The sequence below is a fragment of the Lepidochelys kempii genome, chromosome 24, assembly GCF_965140285.1.
Source record: "Lepidochelys kempii isolate rLepKem1 chromosome 24, rLepKem1.hap1, whole genome shotgun sequence".
NCBI classification, from domain to species: domain Eukaryota; kingdom Metazoa; phylum Chordata; order Testudines; family Cheloniidae; genus Lepidochelys; species Lepidochelys kempii.
Genome location: NC_136403.1, coordinates 8,358,639 through 8,381,707, shown reverse-complemented (window position 1 = coordinate 8,381,707; position 23,069 = coordinate 8,358,639). Strand labels below are relative to the sequence as shown.

Genomic DNA, 23,069 nt, shown 5'->3' with positions numbered 1-23,069 from the left:
ATGCACCGCTACAGACTAGGGACCGAATGGCTCAGCAGCAGTTCTGCAGAAAAGGACCTAGGGGTTACAGTGGACGAGAAGCTGGATATGAGTCAACAGTGTGCCCTTGTTGCCAAGAAGGCCAATGGCATTTTGGGATGTATATGTAGGGACATTGCCAGCAGATCGAGGGACGTGATCGTTCCCCTCTATTCGACATTGGTGAGGCCTCATCTGGAGTACTGTGTCCAGTTTTGGGCCCCACACTACAAGAAGGATGTGGAAAAAATTGGAAAGCGTCCAGCGGAGGGCATCAAAAATTATTAGGGGACTGGAACACATGACTTATGAGGAGAGGCTGAGGGAACTGGGATTGTTTAGTCTGCGGAAGAGAAGAATGAGGGGGGATTGGATAGCTGCTTTCAACTACCTGAAAGGGGGTTCTAAAGAGGATGGATCTAGACTGTTCTCAGCGGTAGTTGATCACAGAACAAGGAGTAATAGTCTCAAGTTGCAGTGGGGGAGGTTTAGGTTGGATATTAGGAAAAACTTTTTCACTAGGAGGGTGGTGAAACACTGGAATGCATTACCTAGGGAAGTGGTGGAATCTCCTTCCTTAGATATTTTTAAGGTCAGGCTTGACAAAGCCCTGGCTGGGATGATTTAGTTGGGGATTGATCCTGTTTTGAGCAGGGGGTTGGACTAGATGACCTCCTGAGGTCCCTTCCAACCCTGATATTCTATGATTGCTGTCTCATGAATAGGGCACTACCAAATTCATGGTAGATTTTGGTCAATTTCACAGTCATAGGATTTTAAAAATCATAAATTTCATGGTTTCAGATATTTAAACTTGAAATTTCAGAGTTGTAACCGTGGGAGCCCCAACCCAAAAGGGGATCATGGGGGCTATTGTGCGGGGGGGTTGTGGTGTTGCCACCTTTGGTGCTGTGCTGTTGCTGGCAGCAGCGCTGCCTTCAGAGCTGGGAGGCTGGCCAGCTTCTGCTCTCCAGCTGCCCAGCTCTGAAGGCAGCACAGAGGTGCAATACCGTGACATCCCCCCCACCCCCTCACAACCACCTTTTGGGTTGGGACCCCCAGTTTGAGAAATGTTGGTCTCCCCTGTGAAATTTGTATAGTATAGGGTAAAAGTACACAAAAGACCAGGTTTCACAGGGGAGTCCAGATTTCATGGTCTGTGATGCATTTTTCACGGCCGTAAATTTGGTGGGGTCCTACTCATGAAATAAGTATCTTGGGGTTTCACAGACCCAGTGTAATTCTGTACAATTCCCATGCAGGGTAAACTTGAAGCACGTGAACTTCAGTTGAATGGAACAAATGAGAGACGTCAAGAATGATGTTCAAAAACCAGTCGGAGAACACTTCAGTCTCTCTGGTCATTCGATTACAGACCTAAAAGTCGCAATTCTTCGACAAAAAAACTTCAAAAACAGACTCCAACGAGAGACTGCTGAATTGGAATTAATTTGCAAACTGGACACCATTAAATTAGGCTTGAATAAAGACTGGGAGTGGATGTGTCATTACATTCCCCCTCTGCTGTTCCTCACACGTTCTTGTTAACTGCTGGAAATGGCTTGATTATCACTACAAAAGGTTTTTTTCCTCTCCTGCTGGCAATAGCTCACCTTACCTGATCACTCTCATTACAGTGTGTATGGTAACACCCATTGTTTCATGTTCTTTGTGTATATAAATCTCCCCACTGTATTTTCCACATCCGATGAAGTGAGCTGTAGCTCACAAAAGTTATGCTCAAATAAATTTGTTAGCCCCTAAGGTGCCACAAGTACTCCTTTTCTCATTTTTATTGTGGCACTAAATTTCAGTGACGGACAGCTTGGTTCAGTTGACAGTTATGGCTGCATTATAATATCCAGAATGCGAATTTAAAGGGAGCCATACACACTCTAATCCTGTGGCAGGAGGTGATCCGTGATGAGGGACTGTAGGACACATCTTAGATAGCTATCTGTCTTAGGTACTTACCCGGCCCTCATTGCTAGGAGCACAGTGCCTCCCATTCTTTAATGCAGTGGTTCTCACACTATTTACTATTGTGGGCCACATATGCAGCTCTGAATGTGTTATGTGGGCTGCATCCACACAATATATATCCTACAGTAACTCCTCACTGTCCTGGTTAATGTTGTTTGCTGATCCATTAGAGAATGTGCTCGTTTAAAGTTGCACAATACTCCCTCATAACATTGTTTGGCAGCCACCTGCTTTGTCCACTGCTTGCAGGAAAAGCAGCCTGTTGGAGCAAGCTGGTGGGGGGCATGGAACTAGGGTGGGCCGGCAGCCCCCCTACTAGCTCCCCTAAGTTCCCTGTGCACAGCCCAGCAGGCTATCAATTGCCTGCAGTTCAGATGTCCCTCCCCCTTCTGCTGTGTGCTGTTCCTGCCCTCTGCCTTGGAGCTGCTCCTGGGCGCCGCCTCCTTGCTGTGCGGGGGGGTGGGGGAAGGGGTGTTGATGTCAGGGTATCCATGCCCCCACTTCTGTACCGCATCTCCACGGAGCAGGAGGGGATATGACAGGGCTCAGGACAGAGGGAGCTTGCTGGCAGCAGCTGCTGTCTCAGCTTGCTGATCTTCTTAAAAAGGCAGTGTACTTAGAGTGTGGCCAGCATACTTAAAGGGGCAATGTGTGTCTGTCTCTCTCACTCACACATGCTGTGTGTCTGTCTGTCTCTCTTTCTCTCTCAGACACGCACATGGTGTGTGTGCCTGTCTCATGGACCCTCCCCACCCCCAGTACTTTGGAAAGTGGAGGGAGTGGTGTGCTTTAATGGGATAGCATGGGTGGTTCATCACGTTCAGTTTCTGCAGGGAATGTTTGCAGCCACTGCCATGGGTCTGTTGTGTCTCCTCCCTCCATGTTGCCTTGTACAACATTTACAACAATGTGTTAACCCTTGGGGGCTTAGCCAGGTGCTAGTTCGTCATTTAGCAGTAAGGCATTCCCTGGGAAATATTCCACCCTCTGACTCCACCACTTCAACCAAGCTTCACAATCATCATTGCTGTGTACAGTATTCAATTATTTGTTTAAAACTTTATAGTGTGTGTGTGTGTATATGTGTGTATATGTGTGTATATGTGTGTGTATATATATATATATATATATATATATATATACACATATATTTATCCCCCCTTCCCCCCCCCCCCCAGAACCTAACCCCCTCCCTATTTACATTAATTCTTATGGGGAATTGGATTCGCTTAATATCGTTTCGCTTAAAGTAGCATTTTTTCAGGAACATAATGACAACATTAAGCGAGGAGTTACTGTACCTGTATGGCCCTGAGGAGGTCACATGAGCCGCAGCTGTGTGCTGATTGGGTCGCCGATTGAGAACCACTGCTTTCATGTTTTTATCCACACAGCCACCTCTGTGAGGTAGAACCCTGCTCTTATCCCCACTTTACAGTTGGGGAACTGAGTCACAGTGAGACTAAGGGCCAGTCTACACTAGAAGCACTACAGCGGTGCAGCTGCACCACTGTAATGCATCTGGTGAAGATGCTCTATGCCGATGGGAGGGAGCTCTCCTGTTGGCATAATAAAACCACCTCTGCAAGAGGCAATAGCTATGTTGATGGGGGAGAGAGAGCACTGTCTGCACTGGCATTTAGGTCAGTGAAACATATTGCTTATTCACACTCCCTGAGTGACATCAGTGGTAGTGTGTACAAGCCCTAAGTACCTGGCCCAAGATCATGCAGGACATCTGTGGTAGAGCAGGGAATTGAGCCCATGTCCCAGGCTAGTACCCGCACCGTTGTACACAAAGTAATGCCACCTTCCTCAGGTGCTCAAAGCGTTTGAGCTTTCATTGTTCTGCAAACTCCTCTAAGCCCAGAAGAACCTGAAGGCAGTGTGTGGGGAAGGTTCACTTTTGCCTTTTAAAACGATACGGAAACCCTGGCTGCATAGAGCTTTGAACAGAATTTTAATGACCACGCTTAATACCCTGGTCCAGAGAGTAACTTGAACCTGGCTGTGACAGTTTGATCCTGTCCATTTCTATGAGTACCCTCTTAAGCAGTTTTTTCGGCTTGGTTCAGAACCTTGAATCGGATTTGTAATTTAGACAATCTTTTCAGGGATGTTCCTATAAGTAAAAGTTCAGTAAAAGGTACTGGATATTAAGCAGTAAGAGCTGCCTTTTTTTTTATTTCAGTGTTAAGGAGAATTTGGAAGGACAGAAAGCTAAATACGGTGGCTGCATTTCAAGCAGGCTTGGATAATTCTGAGAGTGGTGGTTGTGGCTTTCCTCAATTAGATAATGAAAATCCATTCTCACGCTCAAGGAGGGAGATATGGAATTGCCTGAGGGGGGTGTTTAAGAAAAAATTCTCTTCCTCCGCTCGCATGGGCAGTGTTTCATAACTAAGTGCGCACAGCTTTTCTTTTGCATTCCTCTGAAGCATTAGGTGTTCATGGCCAGAGGCACAGTATATGGGACATGATGGACAATTAGCTTGATAGGACAGAGCAGTTCCTTTGTGGCAAGAAAACAAATCGGGGGGCCTAGTTTTGGTCACTCTGACTTTAGTTGGATTGGAACCAGCGACCCCAAGATTAAAGGAGTTTCTCATTGCCCTATCCCTGAGCTAATTCTGTGTTCATGTCATTCCAAGTATGTGTTTTTGAGCAGCCTGTGCAGTTAATGAAGAGAAGGGGACTGGTCCCTTCAGATGAGATGTGCTCTGTCTGGAGCCTGCAGCCCAGTTCCAGTGCATCTGGGCTGATTAGCGGGGATGCAGCTTGGACTGTTCTTGTTTATACAACTGGATGTTTCAGATACCAAACCCTGACAGAGACTATTCCGTTGACACCATCTATGGAGGCTTGCTGCTAAATTTAATTCTTATCTGGGAGAAAAACAGCTTTTTCCCCCCCTCCCCAGAACTGGAAGAAAAAACAAAACAGCTATGTTTGGATTTTATTTGACTACAAAACAAATGCCTTTAAAAACTGGTAACCAGGTGTGGTCTGTTGTGTCTTGGGCTATCCTTGGAACAGAACTTAGCAGAGCTTGACTGTCCAGTGTGTGTTGTTGAGAGAGCAATAACATTTGCAGTTCTTAGAGACCACTTAGTGTCAAGAGTTTCAAACCTTCCATTTTTTTACATTGGGTTTATTTCCTAATTTAAATATTTGCTCTAACTCAACTGTTAGTTATGGGACTAGATACAGAAATTATTGGATTAAATTCTCTGGCCAGTGTTGTGCAGAAGGTCAACAAGGTGATCATAGTGGTCCCTTGAGGCCTTAAAATCTATTAAAGCTGCTTTCTGTTTGCTGCCTGATGGGAACAATGCACAATATTCATTATAAAGCTTTGCTTCCCTAACCTTGGACCTCCTTAGATTTGTGCTTTAAATCGAAAGCGACAAGTTCATCTTCCAGGGACCTATCTAGCAATGAACATTTTGGGAGGGTGAAGAATTGTAGTAAATAGTAAAGCCTATTTTGAAAATTACAGCAGGCGTATTAGTATTAAAAAAATTATCAAAAACTGATCATTGATTTAAAATCGAATGGGCGTTTCGCTATCAATAAATCTTTTACTTTTGGGACTTCGCATAGGTTGGAGAGTGAAACTAAACTGGTCAATAGAGCTGATATTTTTCTATCCGGGGGCCAAACTGAAAAGTGTGTGTGTGGGGAAAATTGGATCGGTTCAACCCGTAACTGATTTTTTTTTTTTTTTTGCACCGAAATGAAAAAAATTAAAACATTTATTTCAACCCAAAACAAAATGTTTTTGGTATTTTTTTGCTTTTTGGGTCATTTGGGAGGGTTGAGCTTCCCCCTTTTCTTTTGTTTTTTAGAAAAAAAAATTAGAAAAATTTCTAAATGAAATACAACTTTTGATTTTTGGAAAGATACTTCTTAAAAAAAAAATTCCAGCTGAATCTGTTAGCTGAATTTGCTAATAGTTTTGGGGGCCCTGAAAAATGGACTTTTTGGCAAATTTACTATTTGCTGAGAAAATTTCATCCATCTCTACTGATCAGATCTATTCAGTTCTCTTGCACTGGCATACCTCAAGGTAGTGTTTGGCTTCCCAGCACTGCAAGTGAAGTGTTAAATTGCAAATCCTATTTCCGCTGCCATAAAACTGAAACCAGTTCCATTCATCAGGAGGATCCAATCCCCCTTTTTATTTACTTTATTTTTTGCAAAACCTACAATTTGGGAGCTAAATAGGTATTGGCTCAAATTCATGACTGGTGGAAGTCACTGAAAGGACATGGGATGTCGAACCGCATGATATTAGGCAGCTTCAGCTAATAATGTTGTAAAGGGAGTAAATAAGAAGAGCCACGTTGTTTTCACACTTTTTTAGGCTGATCCTGGCTTGGTTTTAAGAAAAGGAGTACTTGTGGCACCTTAGAGACTAACCAATTTATTTGAGCATAAGCTTTCGTGAGCTACAGCTCACTTCATTGGATGCTGTAGCTCACAAAAGCTTATGCTCATGCTTATGCTTATGCTCAAATAAATTGGTTAGTCTCTAAGGTGCCACGAGTACTCCTTTTCTTTTTGCGAATACAGACTAACACGGCTGCTACTCTGAAACCTGGCTTGGTTTTGCGGCTTCTTAGGGACATCTGCCTTGTTTATAGCCTTATTGTTTTTTCCCTTCCCAGGAATGGCGTGAATGTAGAAGGGGCAACGCACAAGCAGGTGGTGGACCTGATTCGAGCGGGAGAGAAGGAGTTAATACTGACAGTGTTATCCGTTCCGCCCCATGAGGCTGATAACCTCGACCCCAGCGACGACTCTTTGGGGCAGTCGTTCTATGACTACACTGAAAAGCAAGCTGTGCCCATCTCCATCCCCACATACAAACATGTGGAGCAGAACGGCGAGAAGTTTGTGGTTAGTATTGGCTTGAGCATGCCTTGTGGAGTCCAGGATTGGTTTGTTTTCCTGCTGATCAGGTTCTAAGCTGTCAGAGTTTTCAGAGAGGCCTAGTTTTTAATCTGATCCCTGGATTCTGGTTGCCAGACCCTCTCCCTCAACCCCAAAGAGGCTGTAATACTGACCATATCTTGGAACTCCAACTCCCATTATTTTCTTTAATTTTAGTGCATGTAAAAGGTGATTAACAGTCCCATGTATGAAGGCCTCTGATTCATAGAGCAGCAGTAGTGTGAGTTTTCCTCTGTATGTGATTTTGAGAGGCTGAGAAGGACCCATCATAACAGAGGAACCTCTTCTGGGGCTGAGATGACCGTGGCCTCCATGGTTTATTCAGTCCCTTGGCTTCTCTGCGGAGTCTGCCAGCAAGGAAGCCAATTAGTGCCTGTTATAATGGTGTTTTTTTGATGCCAACATGTTCCTGTTGGGATCAGGACCAGCTCATTCGTGATGCTCGTTATTTTCAAAGGTATGTTACTTACACTGGCCCCAAGCTTACTCTTTTTCAGAACTGCGTTATCTGTCAGTTTCTAACCAGTTCATACAAGTGCGGTAGTTCTGAGCAGTGGGTCCCAGAGGGAGACCTTGACAAATGGCCTTTGGTTGACACTTTCTATTCAGTACCATCAGTTAGCTCATATATGCATCTATATCCTGTTTTATATTAAGTGCCTGGAACATCTGTAATCAGTACCTAAGGAGTATGATCATTTAAGAAAAACTCTCCTCTCATGCTTGTGTCCTTACAGCTTCCCACGCAGCAGAGTGAAATTGACAGTGATTGTACTGGTTTCACTCTGCTGCCTTTCCTGAGAATGTGCTGTGTGTATGAGTGATCCTTCACTACTGTTCAGGGATGGGGTCAAAGATTTCACATACAGGTGTTTAAGGTGGCCTGATTTTCACAGTTGCTGAGCATCTGCCACTCCCACTTAATTCAGTGGGAGCTGTTTACATGTTCAGTACTCCTGATAAGCAGGCTAAGTGTGTAACCTCTGTGCTATAACAAATGTTAAGATTGTGTATTTCTTTCCCTTTCTGTTCTCATTAGTTAGGGATCAGCTGTAGAAAGTACCACTTTCTTCCCGGGTGGAAGACCCTGCCTGGCTGCATTCACTGTGGGAGCTGGCGGTCATTCTTTCAAATAACATGGTCTGTCTTGAAACTGCCGCCTAAGCAGATGCATCTCTGAGGCTTGCTATTGACTCTGGCTTATCATGGGTGCCTGGCTGCAGCTTGGACTGGAATGCACTAGCTATTTTGCATGTTTCCATTCTGGTTCCCTTCTCCCAGAGATGTAGAGAGGGGAAAACCTAATTTGAGTTGTGGATGATTAAAGTACGCACTTCCCCTTCAGTATTAAATTTTGAAAAATAATCTAATTCCTGCAGATCACCAAATAAACTTCTATTTTTTTCTCTTGGTGGCAGTTAAAGTTTACTTACTGATTGTTGTTGTTAGTTTGAATCAATTGGGAAAAATCTGTTAGTCATCTTTCCTCCCAAAGACTGGTGCTGGCTGTTGCTGGCAGCTAGGCTGCATGTATTTCCATCTAGCTTGTGTTGCTGGCATTTGCTGTGCTTCGAATTGAGAACATATCACTGACTCCCAGAGCAGTAAGAGCTGGGGAAGGGGGTAGAATCGGTTAAAGATTGCTTGTAGTCAGAACGGTGACGGTGTAAAAATGGCACCATCTTACCAGACTCAGCTCCTTGTGTGTCTGAGTCATGTCTATAGACATGACTCACACACATTTTCACTCCTGTTAGCACTTCAGAGCCCATAGAGCTTTGCCAATGCACATCCGCAGCATCTGCTGCTGTTCCCATTCTGGGGCCCATGCATCTTTGCCAATGCACCTCAATCCTTTCCTCAGCACCCCTGCAATTCTAGTAACACACCCAGAAGCTTTGCCTGTTCACCCCTACAACTATCACCTCAATCTTGGTCTGCAACATCCCTGTTTTTGCAGCTCTGGGATCCCTACAAGCTCTGCTGATGGACTTCAATCCTGGTCCTCAGTCCCACCTGCCATTCCAGTCCCAGGCTGTTTTTGAATACTCGTCCAATTGCTCCTGAATTGTGAGAGTGAGTCTGATACTTTCATGATGTGAGATCAAACTCGTTCTCACTTTTGAGCCACCCTGTCAGATCACGCGTGAGAGGTTGGACCTGCCACGTTGCAGAGACCCGTGGTCATAGTAATTTTACCAAGAGCAAATGGAGACATGAATGTTCTTGGGCACTGCTCCTGTAACGTTCACCTAGAGCATGGCTGAGAGGGCTTCAACCTGCCAGAATAAAAAGTGAGCCATCTATTACAAGCAGAATAATGGCTGGGAAGCAACACAGAGAATGACCTAAAACTGTTGACTGGATTAGGCAAATTTACACTGAGAATCTCATTTTAATGGCTTACATGTCGCAAAGTGGAATTCTGGGCATGTTCCAGTGATATTAATTGGCCAGGCCTCATCTAGGCCATTTTACTTGACTCCTTTGGTTGTGTTTTATGTTCCCTAAGTGCCTCCGTAGTAAACTTGTTGAGGTGTGTCCTGTACTCCATCCGTTGGGGCCAGAGCCCTTCAGCACCATTAGCCTTAGTGGTGATTTGCGTAGCTTTGAGAACATACCTGTTGGGTTTGAACCATGAGAAAAATCAGCAAAGAGTCTTAAAGCAAAAAAGAAGAAATTCCATCTGGCCTTTGGTTTTCAGAGACAGAAGCCAACCACAAGTGTGGTATTCTTCCCCTCTCAAATAGGCACTTATTGTCAAGGGGACAGTTACCAGTCATCAGCTCCTGGGACTGGCCCATAGATCAGTGTTAAAGTGAAAATTCTCACAGCACTGGTTCCCAGTACTTAAACACTCAGGCAGCTAGGGTGCTTTAAAAGCTGGTTATTAATACATTGCCTGGGGTGGGGGAGAAATAGTGTAAAAACTGCATTGGCCAATTCACTGCCCAGATTGTGGTTTTCTTTCTCCGTTTTGCCCATATCTTATCACCTTACCCAGAACCTTCCCTTCACCTCCTAGTGGCTAGAGAGCTGCTGTTTCAGTCACAGAGAACTGGACCTACAGTTGCCGAGGGCCTTGAGATGAGATGTCAGGGTCAGATGTGGTGCTGCTTTTTGGGTGGGGTGGAGGGGGATGCAAGGCAGTTGTGCACTGGTGAAGGGATTTTTAAAGGGAACTCAGCTGGTTTTTGAATTGCTCTGCCCAGATTGAAAGCTTGGTGAACCAGAGCAATCCCGTCTGTGTGCATTGCAGTTACAGTTTGGAGCGTAAGGAGCTGACAAATGATGAATTGGTTCCCAGTTTGCTACTTTTTCCCCTTACAGCATAGAAAATGGAGGCATTTTCCCATGGAGAACTTGACACAGTGTTACTGTTCCAGGAACCGGGCAGACGCACAGAAGCATGTGTGTTTGTGGGGAGGTGAGGACTAGAACTTGGTTCATCACCAAGAAGCAGAATCTAGTGTGAGGCTTGTAACCTAGGACATGTACCGTGTGCGTTTAAATGGAACAAATTTGATCCTCATGGAAACAAAGGATTCAGAGCTGTGGCCAGACATAGTGTGAACAGGGAGTGTGCAAGTTTCCCATTTCACAGTTCTATCCTGTAGCACCACGTGGGAAAGGGTGATAGAAACATGAGTCTTAGTGTAAAGAGAAGAAATCTGCAGGGAAGCTACAGCAGCTGTATCAGTGCTATAGGAAGTCTGTAATGTGGCTGGGATGAAATGCAGTCTTAAAAGGACTAGACAAATGCAATGTATGTTCTCAGCTGGACGGAGGTCAGCTGATACTGGCCTCGCCTCCTTGTTTCCCACCTCCTCTGGCGTTCTCCAGCATCACGTCATGCAATGCCAAAAGAATGAATATACGCTTTTGAGCAACACAAGAGTTGTGCTTTGAAAAAATATCTTTTTTTGGAAGGTCACAGATCAGCTATTCATATAGCTAATGCTGAAAACAAATTGATTCAGATTCCAAGACCACGCCCTGTACAGATCTTGGAAGCGAAGTGGGACTCAGAATTCTTTGGATTTCCAAGAGCTGTGGAAGGTTCTCTTTTGTGTCTAGTTTGGTGCCTTTTGAAATACTCTACTTCTCTGACTTGCCAGTGCTTTCAGTGTTGCAAATGCCAAGGAGGGTTGATGTGTGACTTTGGAGAGATGGTTGCTGTTACGCAAATTTCTCTTACACGTCGACAAAAAGGTGTAAGCATGTTTTATATCTTTAGCACATTCCTTTCCTCCTATTAAGCTAGTTAAGGCAGTGTCCCATCATTTGGGGCCTCTTTATCACTGTGGGCATATTAGCAATGCCAAGACATCTGCAAAATGGATAAGAGCCTAGTGCATGCCTTCAGTTCTTTATGCCAGGGGTTCTCACCCTTTTTCTTTCTGACCCACAGCATGCTATAAAAACTCCACGGCCCACCTTTGCCACAACAACAATTTCTACATATAAAAGTCAGGGCCGGTGTTAGGGGATAGGAAGCAGGGCAATTGCCTGGGGCCCCACGCAACAGGGATCCCCGCAAAGCGAAGTTGCTCGGGCTTCGGCTTCAGCCCCAGGTGACAGGGCTCGGGGCCCTGGGCTTCAGCCCCGCACAGCAGGGCTTCGGCTTTCTTCCCTGGGCTCCAGCAAAACTAACACTGGCCCTGCTTGGCGGACCCCCTGAAACCTGCTTGTGGCCCGCCGGGGGTCCTGGACCCCTGGTTGAGAACCACTGCATTATGCTGTCCAGGTGGTAACGCTGATTCTGAATCCCTTGCTCATTTCTGGACCCCTTAACAGTATTCTTTGTAAAAGACCTTGCCACATGTAGTATGTAGGACTAATTGACCTTAAAATTGGAGCCTGGCTGAATGGTGAAGGCATGATCTGTAGATATGTTAGATCTTTGAAAGTTGCCCAAACCCCCTCTTTGCTCTAGATAGTTTTCCTTTCCTTTCTGATGTCAAATTCCCATCAGGGTACAGAGGCCAAATTCCATTTCCTGAATGACCTTTGTATGAAATCAGAGCTGTTTGCGCAGCACGGAAGCTAGTTGGATGACAGGATGTTTCCAAAAGATTTGAACCCCTCTCCCCTGCCCCGTTGTCTCTTGCACAGTTGGCAGTGCCTGATAGACTCCATGGCTGAATAGAGCCTCTTACTGCTAAGCCTGATCCTTGATCAGAGGCTGTCTTTAGGCTCTGGAGGAATGTCTGTGTTTTAACTAAGGCCTCGTGTTTTCTGAACCTAAACATTGCAGCAAAGGCCCTGGATTTCTGTGGCCCTGTGATGCTGAATTCTGCAGCAGACTGGAAATTCAGCTGTCACTTTAAGTGTATATTGTGTGTGTGTGTATATATACACACATGTATGGTGGTGTGTGTGTGTGTGGCGTTATTGGCTATGGAAACAATTGATCTAATCAGTGCAGTATTTCTTGTTTGATGTTCAGTTTGTGATACCTTCAAACTTTCTTCATTGTAGAAGTTGTCAGGGTGGAAGCTGGACACTGTGGCACCTGGATAGTGCACAGTTGGGGCATTTGGAAAGAGGGTTAGGGTGCATGTTTTTTGTAGGTGAAAGGCAGCTTGAACTCCAGCAACCCTTTTTCTTTTGCCAGCTGTTTCACTGCCCCCACCCCAGTCTATTGCTGTGTCAAATAGTGATACCTGGAATTATTAGTTGGTGTGTTTCTCTGACCAAACGTTCGGTTGTGACATAGTAAATTATTTAAATTACTGGCAATTTTCTAACCTATCATTAAGCTTCAAAGTCAACACCCCATTGAGATGACTGAGGCAGTTCACAACTCTCAGCTAATTTCAGGCTGTCTGCAGACTCAGGAAGGCAGCTCTGCATCTGTTTACATTTGGGAAGCTTTTTATTGCACTAGACAAATTTCCTGTCCTTCTCTTCCCTCTGCATCCTGATAGGTTTACAATGTTTACATGGCAGGGAGGCAGCTGTGTTCGAAGCGGTACCGGGAGTTTGCCATCCTCCACCAGAACCTGAAGCGGGAGTTTGCCAATTTCACCTTCCCACGCTTGCCGGGGAAATGGCCTTTCTCTTTATCAGAGCAGCAGTTGGATGCCAGGCGCCGAGGGCTCGAGGAGTATCTAGAGAAAGGTAAAGGGCCAGCTGAGCCAGAAGCCCAGTGCTACATTGAAGCTGTCAGCTTTCAAGCAAGTGAAAGGTAGTCTTACGGTGATGGCGGTAAAGCCTACCAGCAAGGAAAAGAGGCTCATTTAAAACCAGGCTCAATTTTCCAAGCGAAACGCTGCAGGAAAAACCAAACTTCACTTGATGTAATGGTGCGGGTGTTAGCTTGCTGAGCACTTCCAAGAACAAAACATAGTTAGTCTTTAATGCATGGTGGGCCGTTATTTATAGTGTTGTATCGCTTGCCAGTAAACACACACATGCTGGATAGAGTGGGGATAAGAGGGAGATAAGGAAAACTTGATATTGTGGAGAGAATCGTTCTTAAGATCTTTTTCTTAGGGAGTCCCAGCCAGACTGCAGTAACATGGCCTTGCCACTGCTGTGTGTTTTTAAAGGGTGGTAGTGTGTCTCTGTTTAAGCTTTGGTGGCTTAGAGTCTGGAGTCTTCTGTGGCTTCAGTTGCTTATGCTGTCTGGGTAGCAATGCTGCATCCAGATCCCCTGCTTTATCTGTGGCCCTTGTAAGTGTTCTTAGTAAGAGACCATGCCCCACACGTGCACTGTAAATGGGGATCAGAAAGGAATTTTCACCCCATGGTATGGCCCTGTGCTTGGCTTGCCTTGAAGCAGCAGGGATTGGCTATTGCTGGGTGAGATGGATCAAGTGTGTGCGTGCAAATGCTTGTGCCAGGTGCAAGTTTGACAGCCTGAGGGTTCTCTGCTTAGAGTGGGTACAGCATGGGTGTTAGCACAGCAAACTTCTCTCGCACATTGTTAATATATCTCAGCCCTGCCTTCCATGGCCCAGTGAATCCTCAGCCTCCCTGTTAAGTCTTTCAAGAAAGGAATAAATCAGCAGTGTCTGTTAGCGTTGTGGACCCTGCCCTTAGTGGACTGGGCTTAGGTACCACTTCATTTCACACAGGCCACCTATCAGTGACTGAAAGTTATCTTCCCTTCCCCCAGGCTCTGTTCAAACCAACCCCCTGGTTTGGTTTCTGCCCATTTCCAGGTGTGATCCACTAACGCAGCATTCTCTTTGTCCTGTAGTGTGCTCCATACGAGTTATTGGGGAGAGCGACGTCATGCAGGAGTTCTTATCGGAATCGGACGAGGTAAGTGGGCGTGCTGGAGACTACGTCGGCGTGCTAATCCGATGCTGTGTTTTCTCTTTCATAACTGTTACCTTCCTGCAGAAAGCTGCATTACTGGCCACTAGGTACCATCATAATGGGGGCAAAAGACTTCTCAGAGTTTGCCATGTGCCTCTGTTATATCCGCCTGCTATTGATACAGGGGATTGCTGCAATGAAGAACAGCTCTGATGCCGTTCTTTTCAGTTCCTGGAGTTCAGATTTCTACAAACAAGCAACCAAACTCTCTCAATAGTGGACCCTTGCCTTTTGTACATGTCCCCTTGGCAGGCCCAATATTAGATCCACTGATGGGGGTTTGTTGCTTGCTGCTTGTGTTAATGTTGCATCTTGCAGCACTGCTGGCTTCTGTGTAGCCTCTGGTAGCTTGAGTAGCTTTGCATTTGCATGTTACTCATATTTTATGGTGCAGCCTTTGGAAGCCAAGGCAATAGGTGTTATAAACATTAATATTTTATCTCGGAATGATTTAGTTGTGATTGCAAAGCAGCAATTGGGAGTTATTTTATCACCAGCTATTGCTTTTCCTCCAAAACTTCTTGTGGTATGTAGAGCTGCTGTATCCAAGAGCTTTTCTTCCTTCACTGGCAAACTTAGAATGCACTGATTCAGGCAAGTGGAAAATCCTTTCCAATCGTGACCTGAAATGGTTCTTTCAAGTTCCTGTCCTGTGAAGTAGCTGGATTCACAGCTTCCTTTTTTTAAAAAGTTGCCTCTGTTGCAATCAGAAATCAGTTTCTGAGGCTTGTAAAAGATTCATTTTGAAGTGTGGTTATATTCTGAAAATTGACTATGTAAAAATGACCCCTTCCTGTTCATGGGTTCCTGTATTTTTATTTATAGTGACGCTTGACACCTTTGACTCCAGTGAATGGGAGCTGGAGTCTGTTCTGGCTCACACAGCCTCAACCAGAATGGTTAACCAAGTTCTGTTTGTAGGAACAAATTTTCTTGTCACTTACATCTATGAACACCGGCCAAAATTGGGCTACAGAACCCTTAGAAAGGGATGATGATGGTCCCGTGGTTTGAGCACTAGGCCAGGGTTTAAGAGACCCTGGTTCAATTCCCTGCTCCACAACAGACTTCCTGTGTGAGATCTTGGGCAAATTACTTAATGTCTCTGGGCCTCGGTTCTCCCTCTACAAGAGAGATAATAGTCCTGCCCCGCCTCACATGGGTGTTGTGAGGATAATGCGTTACTATTTGTGTGGGACTCGGATCCTGTTATAATGGGGGCCAGATAAAATAGATACCGATAGCGATGGGTGAACCAGAAAGAGCCTGTTTTAATTCTCAGATCCCAGTGTGAGTTTGCAGGGCTGGCCGTTAGAAAAATAAATCTTCTTGTAAACGTAGCCAATTTAATTTGAACTCATGGAGTGCATATGTGCCATGCCACTTCTAGATCACTTCTCTGGGGTAAAATAACTCCTCTTCAGGACTGTAGTAATCTAGGTACTGCAGGAGATACAAATCTAGTGATTCCTGGTTGGATGCTCTGTGGCATGATGGGAAGAAAGGACTGTGATGGATTTTCTCTTTTCCAGAATTACAATGGTGTGTCAGATGTGGAACTAAGAGTAGCACTACCAGACACAACAACAGTAACAGTCAGGGTCAAAAAGAACAGCACTACAGACCAGGTGTATCAGGTAAGGTGCATATTTGCATGAAGCTTTCTAAATATCTGAAATAGATGAATGTGGTTCAAACTTGAAGCAAGACCCTAGATGCACAGAGAGACCTTTCCCATTGCTGTTCTCCGTGGTGGGTGTGTTCCAATGGAACTGTTCCTGCAATAACACAACAGGGAAGAGAGAGCTGGAGAAATCCAACCTTACATCTTGGTGAAATGGTGTTTCCTTTGGCAGTTTCTCCTGCAAGGGCAGAGTCGTCGCTCTGTTAATTTTCACTGATGATATCTTAAAAGCTGCAGCAGGATTTCTCTAATTACTAGACAAATTTTGTCTTGCTGCTGCAGAGAGTTAGCTGTCTGCAGGCAATGAGAGCTTGCAAACCCAACATACGATTCTTGTGCGGCTGTCTAGTAGGGCAGCGACTTGAGTCTTAATAGGAGCTCTCTGCGTTGGGGAAATCGTGAGCGTGGGGTTAGTATTTAGCTGCCTTGTAGAGTTGGACTAGCAGGTTTAAGGCCTGACCCCGGGGAGGTCCTGACCCTTCTCAACTCCCATTGAAGTCACTGCAACACCCCACACCATAGTGATCTTAACTGGTTTACTGCTTCGTGAGTATGCCTAGAGAGTGGTGCTGCCGTCAAGGGATCCATTTAAAGTAGGTTAACAAAATGCAGCCAATGCTGCTGTAACTGGGGATGGTAGCTCGTAGAAAATTAATGGGGGATACAGGTTCAGAAGGAAACCTGAACAAATGCAAGTGTTGCTATAAGTAACAGAGCCAAAGGAAATGCATGACAGTAAAATCTCATGGGTTCTAGATTTATGCAGTGAAAATCTGTGCTTGTCTGATCAGATTCTGTATATTAATGCATTTAGGACACCGTCTATTGAATTGCATACTTGTATCGAGCTCCTACTTAAGCATGGCTCTGTTAGCATATAGGACTGAAGTATTGCTGGAAAAACTCCTAAGGGAAGCGGGGGAGGGTGTCTGTGCCTGGTGTACTAGGAACTGAAACTTGAGGCGCCAGAAGAAAAGATGACCTAATTGTCAGCTGTGGCAGTGCTTGAAATCTGGAGCAGTTTACAGAAGGAAAGAGCAAGAGACTTTGAGCCCTAGTTAAATAAAAACTGTGATTGAACAGGAATAGCGTTAAAGCTTTCCTTGGTGACTAATACCTGGGATCGGTGACTTGTAAATAACATATGTGAAGCTAGGCCGGCCCTGTCCTCGAAGAAGGTCGGGTGCGGGCTGAACACTATTTTGCTGACCCGATTTTTCTTTTTGGTTGCACTTTAGGCTGTGGCTGCTAAAGTAGGAATGGACAGCACTACAGCAAACTACTTTGCCTTGTTTGAAGTGATCAATCACTCCTTTGGTAAGTCTCAATCCTCCCAACCCAACCACGCAAAAGTTCTGCAGCGGCAGAGCCTGCTGGCGTTCTCATTTAGCTCTGACCTCCTCTCAAAATCCAGAGCCCCCAAGGGAAATCTGCCAGGCCTTGGAGACTCTGATAATGAGGAGCCCTCGAAGTTTGATAGTTTTTGTTTCTGCTAATGCTTGACTTTCCCTTTTTTAAACAGTTCAAGGAGACTAAATTGTGAGAAACGAAAACCTGTTTTAGTTTTAAGGATTCCAGTGTGCTTAAGATGCTCTTATAGTGCCTGGGAGGATGAAGGGCTGAGAACTCTGATGGCATTTGAGCCTTGATTGTGGGAGTCTGGGGGGGTTTTGATGATGAAACCACCCTGCCAGCTAAAGAGAAGTAAAGCTTATTGATTTTATCTGTGGTTTCTTAAATCATCAGCAGTAGTGCTTCTGTTTTTCACCCAGTTTCAAACCGAATTTGCTGAAGCAGAAGGAAGTCCGGTAACTTAGATGTGAATGTGTTTGGTTTTATGTGCTAGGCTTTGAGCCAAGGGGTCCTGATTCCTAGCCCTGTTCTCACAATCTGTATGTTAACAGCTTTCTTATACAGCTGCAGGAGTGCCCTAAATCCTTGTGCCTTGTGTTATGTTGCTAATTGTGCAATATAGGCTGAGATAGTACAAACTGTTCCCGCTGGCTTGGATTGCAGGAGCATTTTAGATTTTTAAAGAAAGCACTTCTAAAATATCTCTGACACAGCAGACTAGATTGGCATGCAGATCTTGATCCTGGATCATCAACGTTTTGTGGTTCATTCTTGTGTCCTGTGCAGCAGCCTCAATCACAAAATTACCACTTGATGCCACCAAGTTGACAGTTGCTTTACCAGAGATACCTGGCACTGAGATGACAGGGCAGGATCCCAGGGCATTGGCAGATTTGTGTGTGGGGAGCCCGGGACTGCAATCATAGAATCATAGAATATCAGGGTTGGAAGGGACCTCAGGAGGTCATCTAGTCCAACCCCCTGCTCAAAGCAGGACCAATCCCCAACTAAATCATCCCAGCCAGGGCTTTGTCAAGCCTGACATTAAAAACCTCTAAGGAAGGAGATTCCACCACCTCCCTAGGTTTCCATTCCAGTGTTTCACCACCCTCCTAGTGAAAAAGTTTTTCCTAATATCCAACCTAAACCTCCCCCACTGCAACTTGAGACCATTACTCCTTGTTCTGTCATCTGCTACCACTGAGAACAGTCTAGATCCATTCTCTTTGGAACCCCCTTTCAGGTAGTTGAAAGCAGCTATCAAATCCCCCCTCATTCTTCTCTTTCGCAGACTAAACAATCCCAGTTCCCTCAGCCTCTCCTCATAAGCCATGTGTTCCAGTCCCCTAATCATTTTTGTTGCCCTCGGCTGGATGCTTTCCAATTTATCCACATCCTTCTTGTAGTGCGGGGCCCAAAACTGGACACAGTACTCTAGGTGAGGCCTCACCAATGTTGAATATATGGGAACGATCCCGTCCCTCGATCTGCTGGCAATGCCCCTACGTATACATCCCAAAATACCATTGGCCTTCTTGGCAACGAGGACACACTGTCGACTCATATCCAGCTTCTCATCCACTGTCACCCCTCGGTCCTTTTCTGCAGAACGGCTGCCTAGAAGAGCATGCTGCAGGACAGGATTGAAATGTATTGGCAGAGCTGTGTAGGGAGCCCAGACAGGAATGTCAGGCATGCTGGAGTTCAGAATTGGGGTGTATTGGCAAAGCTTCACACAGGAAGTTTTCACACTGCGTGATTCTAACCAGTGCTATATAAGAGCTGGGTATTAATAATAGTTATTCCTTATTTTTATGAGTGCCATGCTTTTCAAACTATTGAAAATTGAAATGCTCTAGTTAACCTTCATGGCGGGTGCACTGGTAAAACTCATTCTGAATAGCCACAGTTCTGTATATACCATACACACTCCATTTAGTTTCTCTGCAAACAACTGAGCTCTATCTGTGATAGTGCAAGGACAATGTTCCTACCTGAATGTGGGCTGAAAAGCCACTCAGGTGGGTTATGCTGGCTCACACTGTGTTCTTCTCCCTCGTTGTTTAGCAAGGTGTTTTTTTCAATACGGTAAACTCACAACAAAGGCATGCTGCCTGTGGTACCAATCATCCCGAGCTGGTATTGAATAGCTTGAAGGCAGCTCCTTTGTCACTGACTGCTCTACGGGTCTTTGTTCTGGTTCTGATGGCAGACTGCCCAGATAGTGTGAGATCCTCCTGTTGCTTGGGAGAATCTTAAAGCAGCTTCAGTGTGTGCGAGAAAATGTACTGTTCTGAAGCGCTCGATGATAGATCATAAGAATTGTAGCCCCGCTGGATTCCATGTTATCCACTCCCATAGGCCAAAGCAAGACTCTTCCCTGCATTGTTTTCTCCTGTGGTTTGAATGCCCCAATGCCCAGGCCAGAGAACCAAAATCGAAGGCTTGAGCAGGATACATCCCTGTACTCTTCAACGAAGAGTGAAAACAAACTGTGACGGTCTGACAAATGTGGTCTTTCTTCGCCAAGCGTGGCTGCTTTCAGCTGAAGTCCTGCATTACACAGCTGCTTTCCACACACACTTGAGGTACAGCCCCTGGACAGCAGCGTTCCCCAGACAGCAGGTCAAGCGAGTGGATTCTGGTTTCATACAAATTCCTGATTTCTGGGGTGCCTGTGTGTTGACCTGAGCCTGCAAATGACTAGCCTAGTAAAGCTCTGACATTGTGAAGGCAAAAGTCAGATGGGGGAAGGATCTTGGAAAAAGCAGAGCTGGGGTCTTGACCCCATCTGCTCCATGGGGACCTGCTCACTCACTCGCCTTTGCATTGTGTTAGCCGAGGCAGTGTAACTTCCTTGAGGTACAGCTATTCATGTGTGTTGCGGTATTGCCTAGGCGCCCCAGTCATGGGCCTGCAACTCATTGTGCTAGGTGCTGTACAAACACAGATCAAAAGGATGGTTCTTGCCCCAAAGAGCTCAGCCTACTCTTCCCATACATCTTGCAGTGCGTAAACTGGCGCCCAATGAATTCCCACACAAGCTCTACGTACAGAACTACACTTCGGCGGTGCCGGGGACTTGTCTGACTATCAGGAAATGGCTCTTCACTACAGAAGAGGAAGCCCTTCTGAATGACAATGACCTCGCAGTTACCTACTTCTTCCACCAGGTGGGTGCATGTGAATTCCTTGCCTCGGAATGCTGAACTAACTTTACCACAGGCCATTTAAACCAGCTCCCACTCGTGTTGCTGTAGCGATTTTGAATTCCAAGACATTGAATGCCTCAGCGCCATGAAGAGCTTGGGGTGGGGAAGGCCCCATCCTATGTACATCACTGTTGTGTAAGAAATGGAAATTGATGGTTGAGTGAATTGCCCACTGTCGCCCAGTGACTCCGTGGCAGGTTCATAAACAGAGTACAGGATCCTGCTGCTACTCATCACTGGCTCAGGCCCTCAAAGAGCAAACAGAAGAACTCAGGAGTTCAGACTCCGTCTCCTGCACTAGCCACCAGATACGCTAGGACCCCTGAGTTCTTGTCTCTGCTCTCACTGACTCATTGTCTCGTTTGGCAAGTCACTTCACCTGTTTTCCTTCATTTACTCCTCTGTAAAACCAGCGTGTCACCTACTGCCCAAGGGTGCTGTGCACTGAATGCATATTTGTAAAGCACATGACTATCCTGTAGAAGTGCCAGGTGAAAGTACTTCATTTCAGACCAGTGAAGAAATCCCTTAATAGTCTGTTGAAGACTCAACTTTGCTCAGTTTCCTTCCCCCTTTTTTCGTTTAGGCTGTGGATGATGTAAAGAAAGGTTGCATCAAAGCCGAGGAAAAGTCCTACCAGTTACAGAAGCTGTCTGAGCAGAAAAAGATGGTTATGGTATGTTTATTTTCTCATTACTTGGAAATGGCTGTTTCCTCTGGCAAATGAAGCCAGATGCATTGGCCCTGGACTGTGCCTTTCCAGTCTGCAGTGAAGCTATAAAAGTACCACTTTCCAAGGGAAGCTGTGTTTGGAAGAGCACTGTGGGTGTATTTTGACTTGCGTTGGTTGAATACACAAGGGAATGCAAGGTTATCACGGTGCTGACTGGTAAGCGAGACTCCCAAAACACTCGGTGAGTTAGTTTGTATAGAGCTAATGTCCATATACCAGATCATGCGTTGCGTTGAGTCAAACTCCCTTACTTGTGTGGTATGTGCTGCTGGGGCAAGACTCAATTCTTGTTTAAAAAACATTGAGCTGGTAAATCTACAGCACTTAAAGACTTTTTATAAATCACTCAGTTGGGGTCCTTTTATGGCAGCTCTTCTGCCCGTTTAGTATTTGATCATCAAAGGGCTGTTTCCATCCGGATCTGTTCTAAGAACAAGAATGGTCTGGCCAGTGGTGCGTCTCATCTCGTATCTCCTCTCTCTTTGTGGCCTGTACCAGACGTTTCAGGGGAAGGTTCTAAAACCCATTGCCAAGCACTCTGCATAGCTGGTGCTTGTGGCACTAGTGTAACTTTATTTACACACCTCTGGCTTCTGGTCTGTGCCAACGAGGCTGCGCACGAGCAAGCTGGGTGGTACCCTGCCTTGCACATCACCACACAGTGAGCTGAGCTCTGGTCCTAGCCTCCCTGTTGCTGCTGGGGCTGTCAGAGGCAGAAAATGTAGCTTCAAGGGCAGAAGAATCACTGGGCTTGTACGTGGAATAACTTACTGAATTGCTCTGGGATCACTGAGACTGAATAAACATGGGGCCTTCCGCTGTCCTTTATGAATGGGAGCTCCATCCTGTCAGGTTTTATTTCCCTGACCACCTTTGGTGGATGCTCACAGCCTCTAGCATTGTTCCCGCCTGTAGATTGCTGGTCTCTGGTGCCAATGACCTCCCAATTTGAAATCCTCTCCCCGGTTAGTCTTTGCCAGCTCTTACTGCGCCTTGTACTCGTGGGCTGCAGGTATAGGCTGCTGCGGGCACCGGACCCCTGGTTGTGGCATTTGGCAGCGAAGTTTTTGTTTTATTATGCCCCTTGCAGGTTCCGGGGTGGCTGAGGAGGTGGTACTGTATGTGCCTCCGCAACCACCCCAGAACCTGCATGGAGCATATGAAAAGCGTCTTCTACAGACGCTTTTCCCGTGGGCGGGTTGGGTCTGGAGAGGGGAGGCACGGCAGGGTTGTGGCCAGCCCCGGGCTTCCCCAGGTGCGGAGAGGCTCGGCGTTTGGCCACCCTGGCCGGGGCTCCTATGTTCGTGGGAGGGGTTTCCAGGCTGCACCTGGCCCGGGGCTCCTCCAGGCAGGTGGAGGGGGGAGGGAGGGACTCTGGGCCTTGGCCAGTCCTGCAGGGCTCCTCCACTTTGGGCTTCGGCCAGCCCGGCTGGGGCTCCTCCAGGTGGCGTGGGAGCACTCCGGGCTTGTACGTGGCTGGCCCAGGGCTCCTCTAGCTGAGAGGGCTGGCCCCGGGCTCCTCCAGGCAGGTGAAAGGGGCTGGGGGCGCTCGAGGCTTTGGCCAGCCCGGAGCTCCTCTGCCCAGGCCTGGGGAGGCTTGGGGCTCCTGTAGCTGGGGGGTGGAGGGGCTTGCAGCTCCGGCTGTGGGGAGGGCGCAGGCGGAAGGGGCGGAGTTGGCGGCTAGCCTCCCCAGAGGTGGCTCCGCCTGCCGCCCATGCTGGTACTAGTGGGAGCCCTGTTGACCCTTTTTGACAGTAACAGCTGCCACAGATCATTGCTCTAGGAGCTTGAAATGCCTCTG

At 46.3% G+C, this 23,069-nt stretch overlaps 1 protein-coding gene across 7 annotated transcripts in view; it reads left to right on the top strand.

The window, feature by feature from the left end:
* Positions 1–23,069, top strand: part of SNX27 (sorting nexin 27) — a 52,316-nt gene that overhangs the window by 15,392 nt on the left and 13,855 nt on the right. For 6 of the 7 annotated variants that reach the window (XM_073323357.1, XM_073323355.1, XM_073323353.2 and 3 more), the window contains exons 2-8: positions 6,672–6,903; positions 12,888–13,080; positions 14,165–14,229; positions 15,819–15,923; positions 17,209–17,287; positions 20,333–20,496; positions 21,122–21,211. In XM_073323357.1, coding sequence (XP_073179458.1) covers positions 6,672–6,903; positions 12,888–13,080; positions 14,165–14,229; positions 15,819–15,923; positions 17,209–17,287; positions 20,333–20,496; positions 21,122–21,211 — 928 coding nt within the window. Of the gene's footprint in view, positions 1–6,671; positions 6,904–12,887; positions 13,081–14,164; positions 14,230–15,818; positions 15,924–17,208; positions 17,288–20,332; positions 20,497–21,121; positions 21,212–23,069 lie in introns of those variants that run through there. The other variant, XM_073323358.2, reaches the window with a different exon arrangement.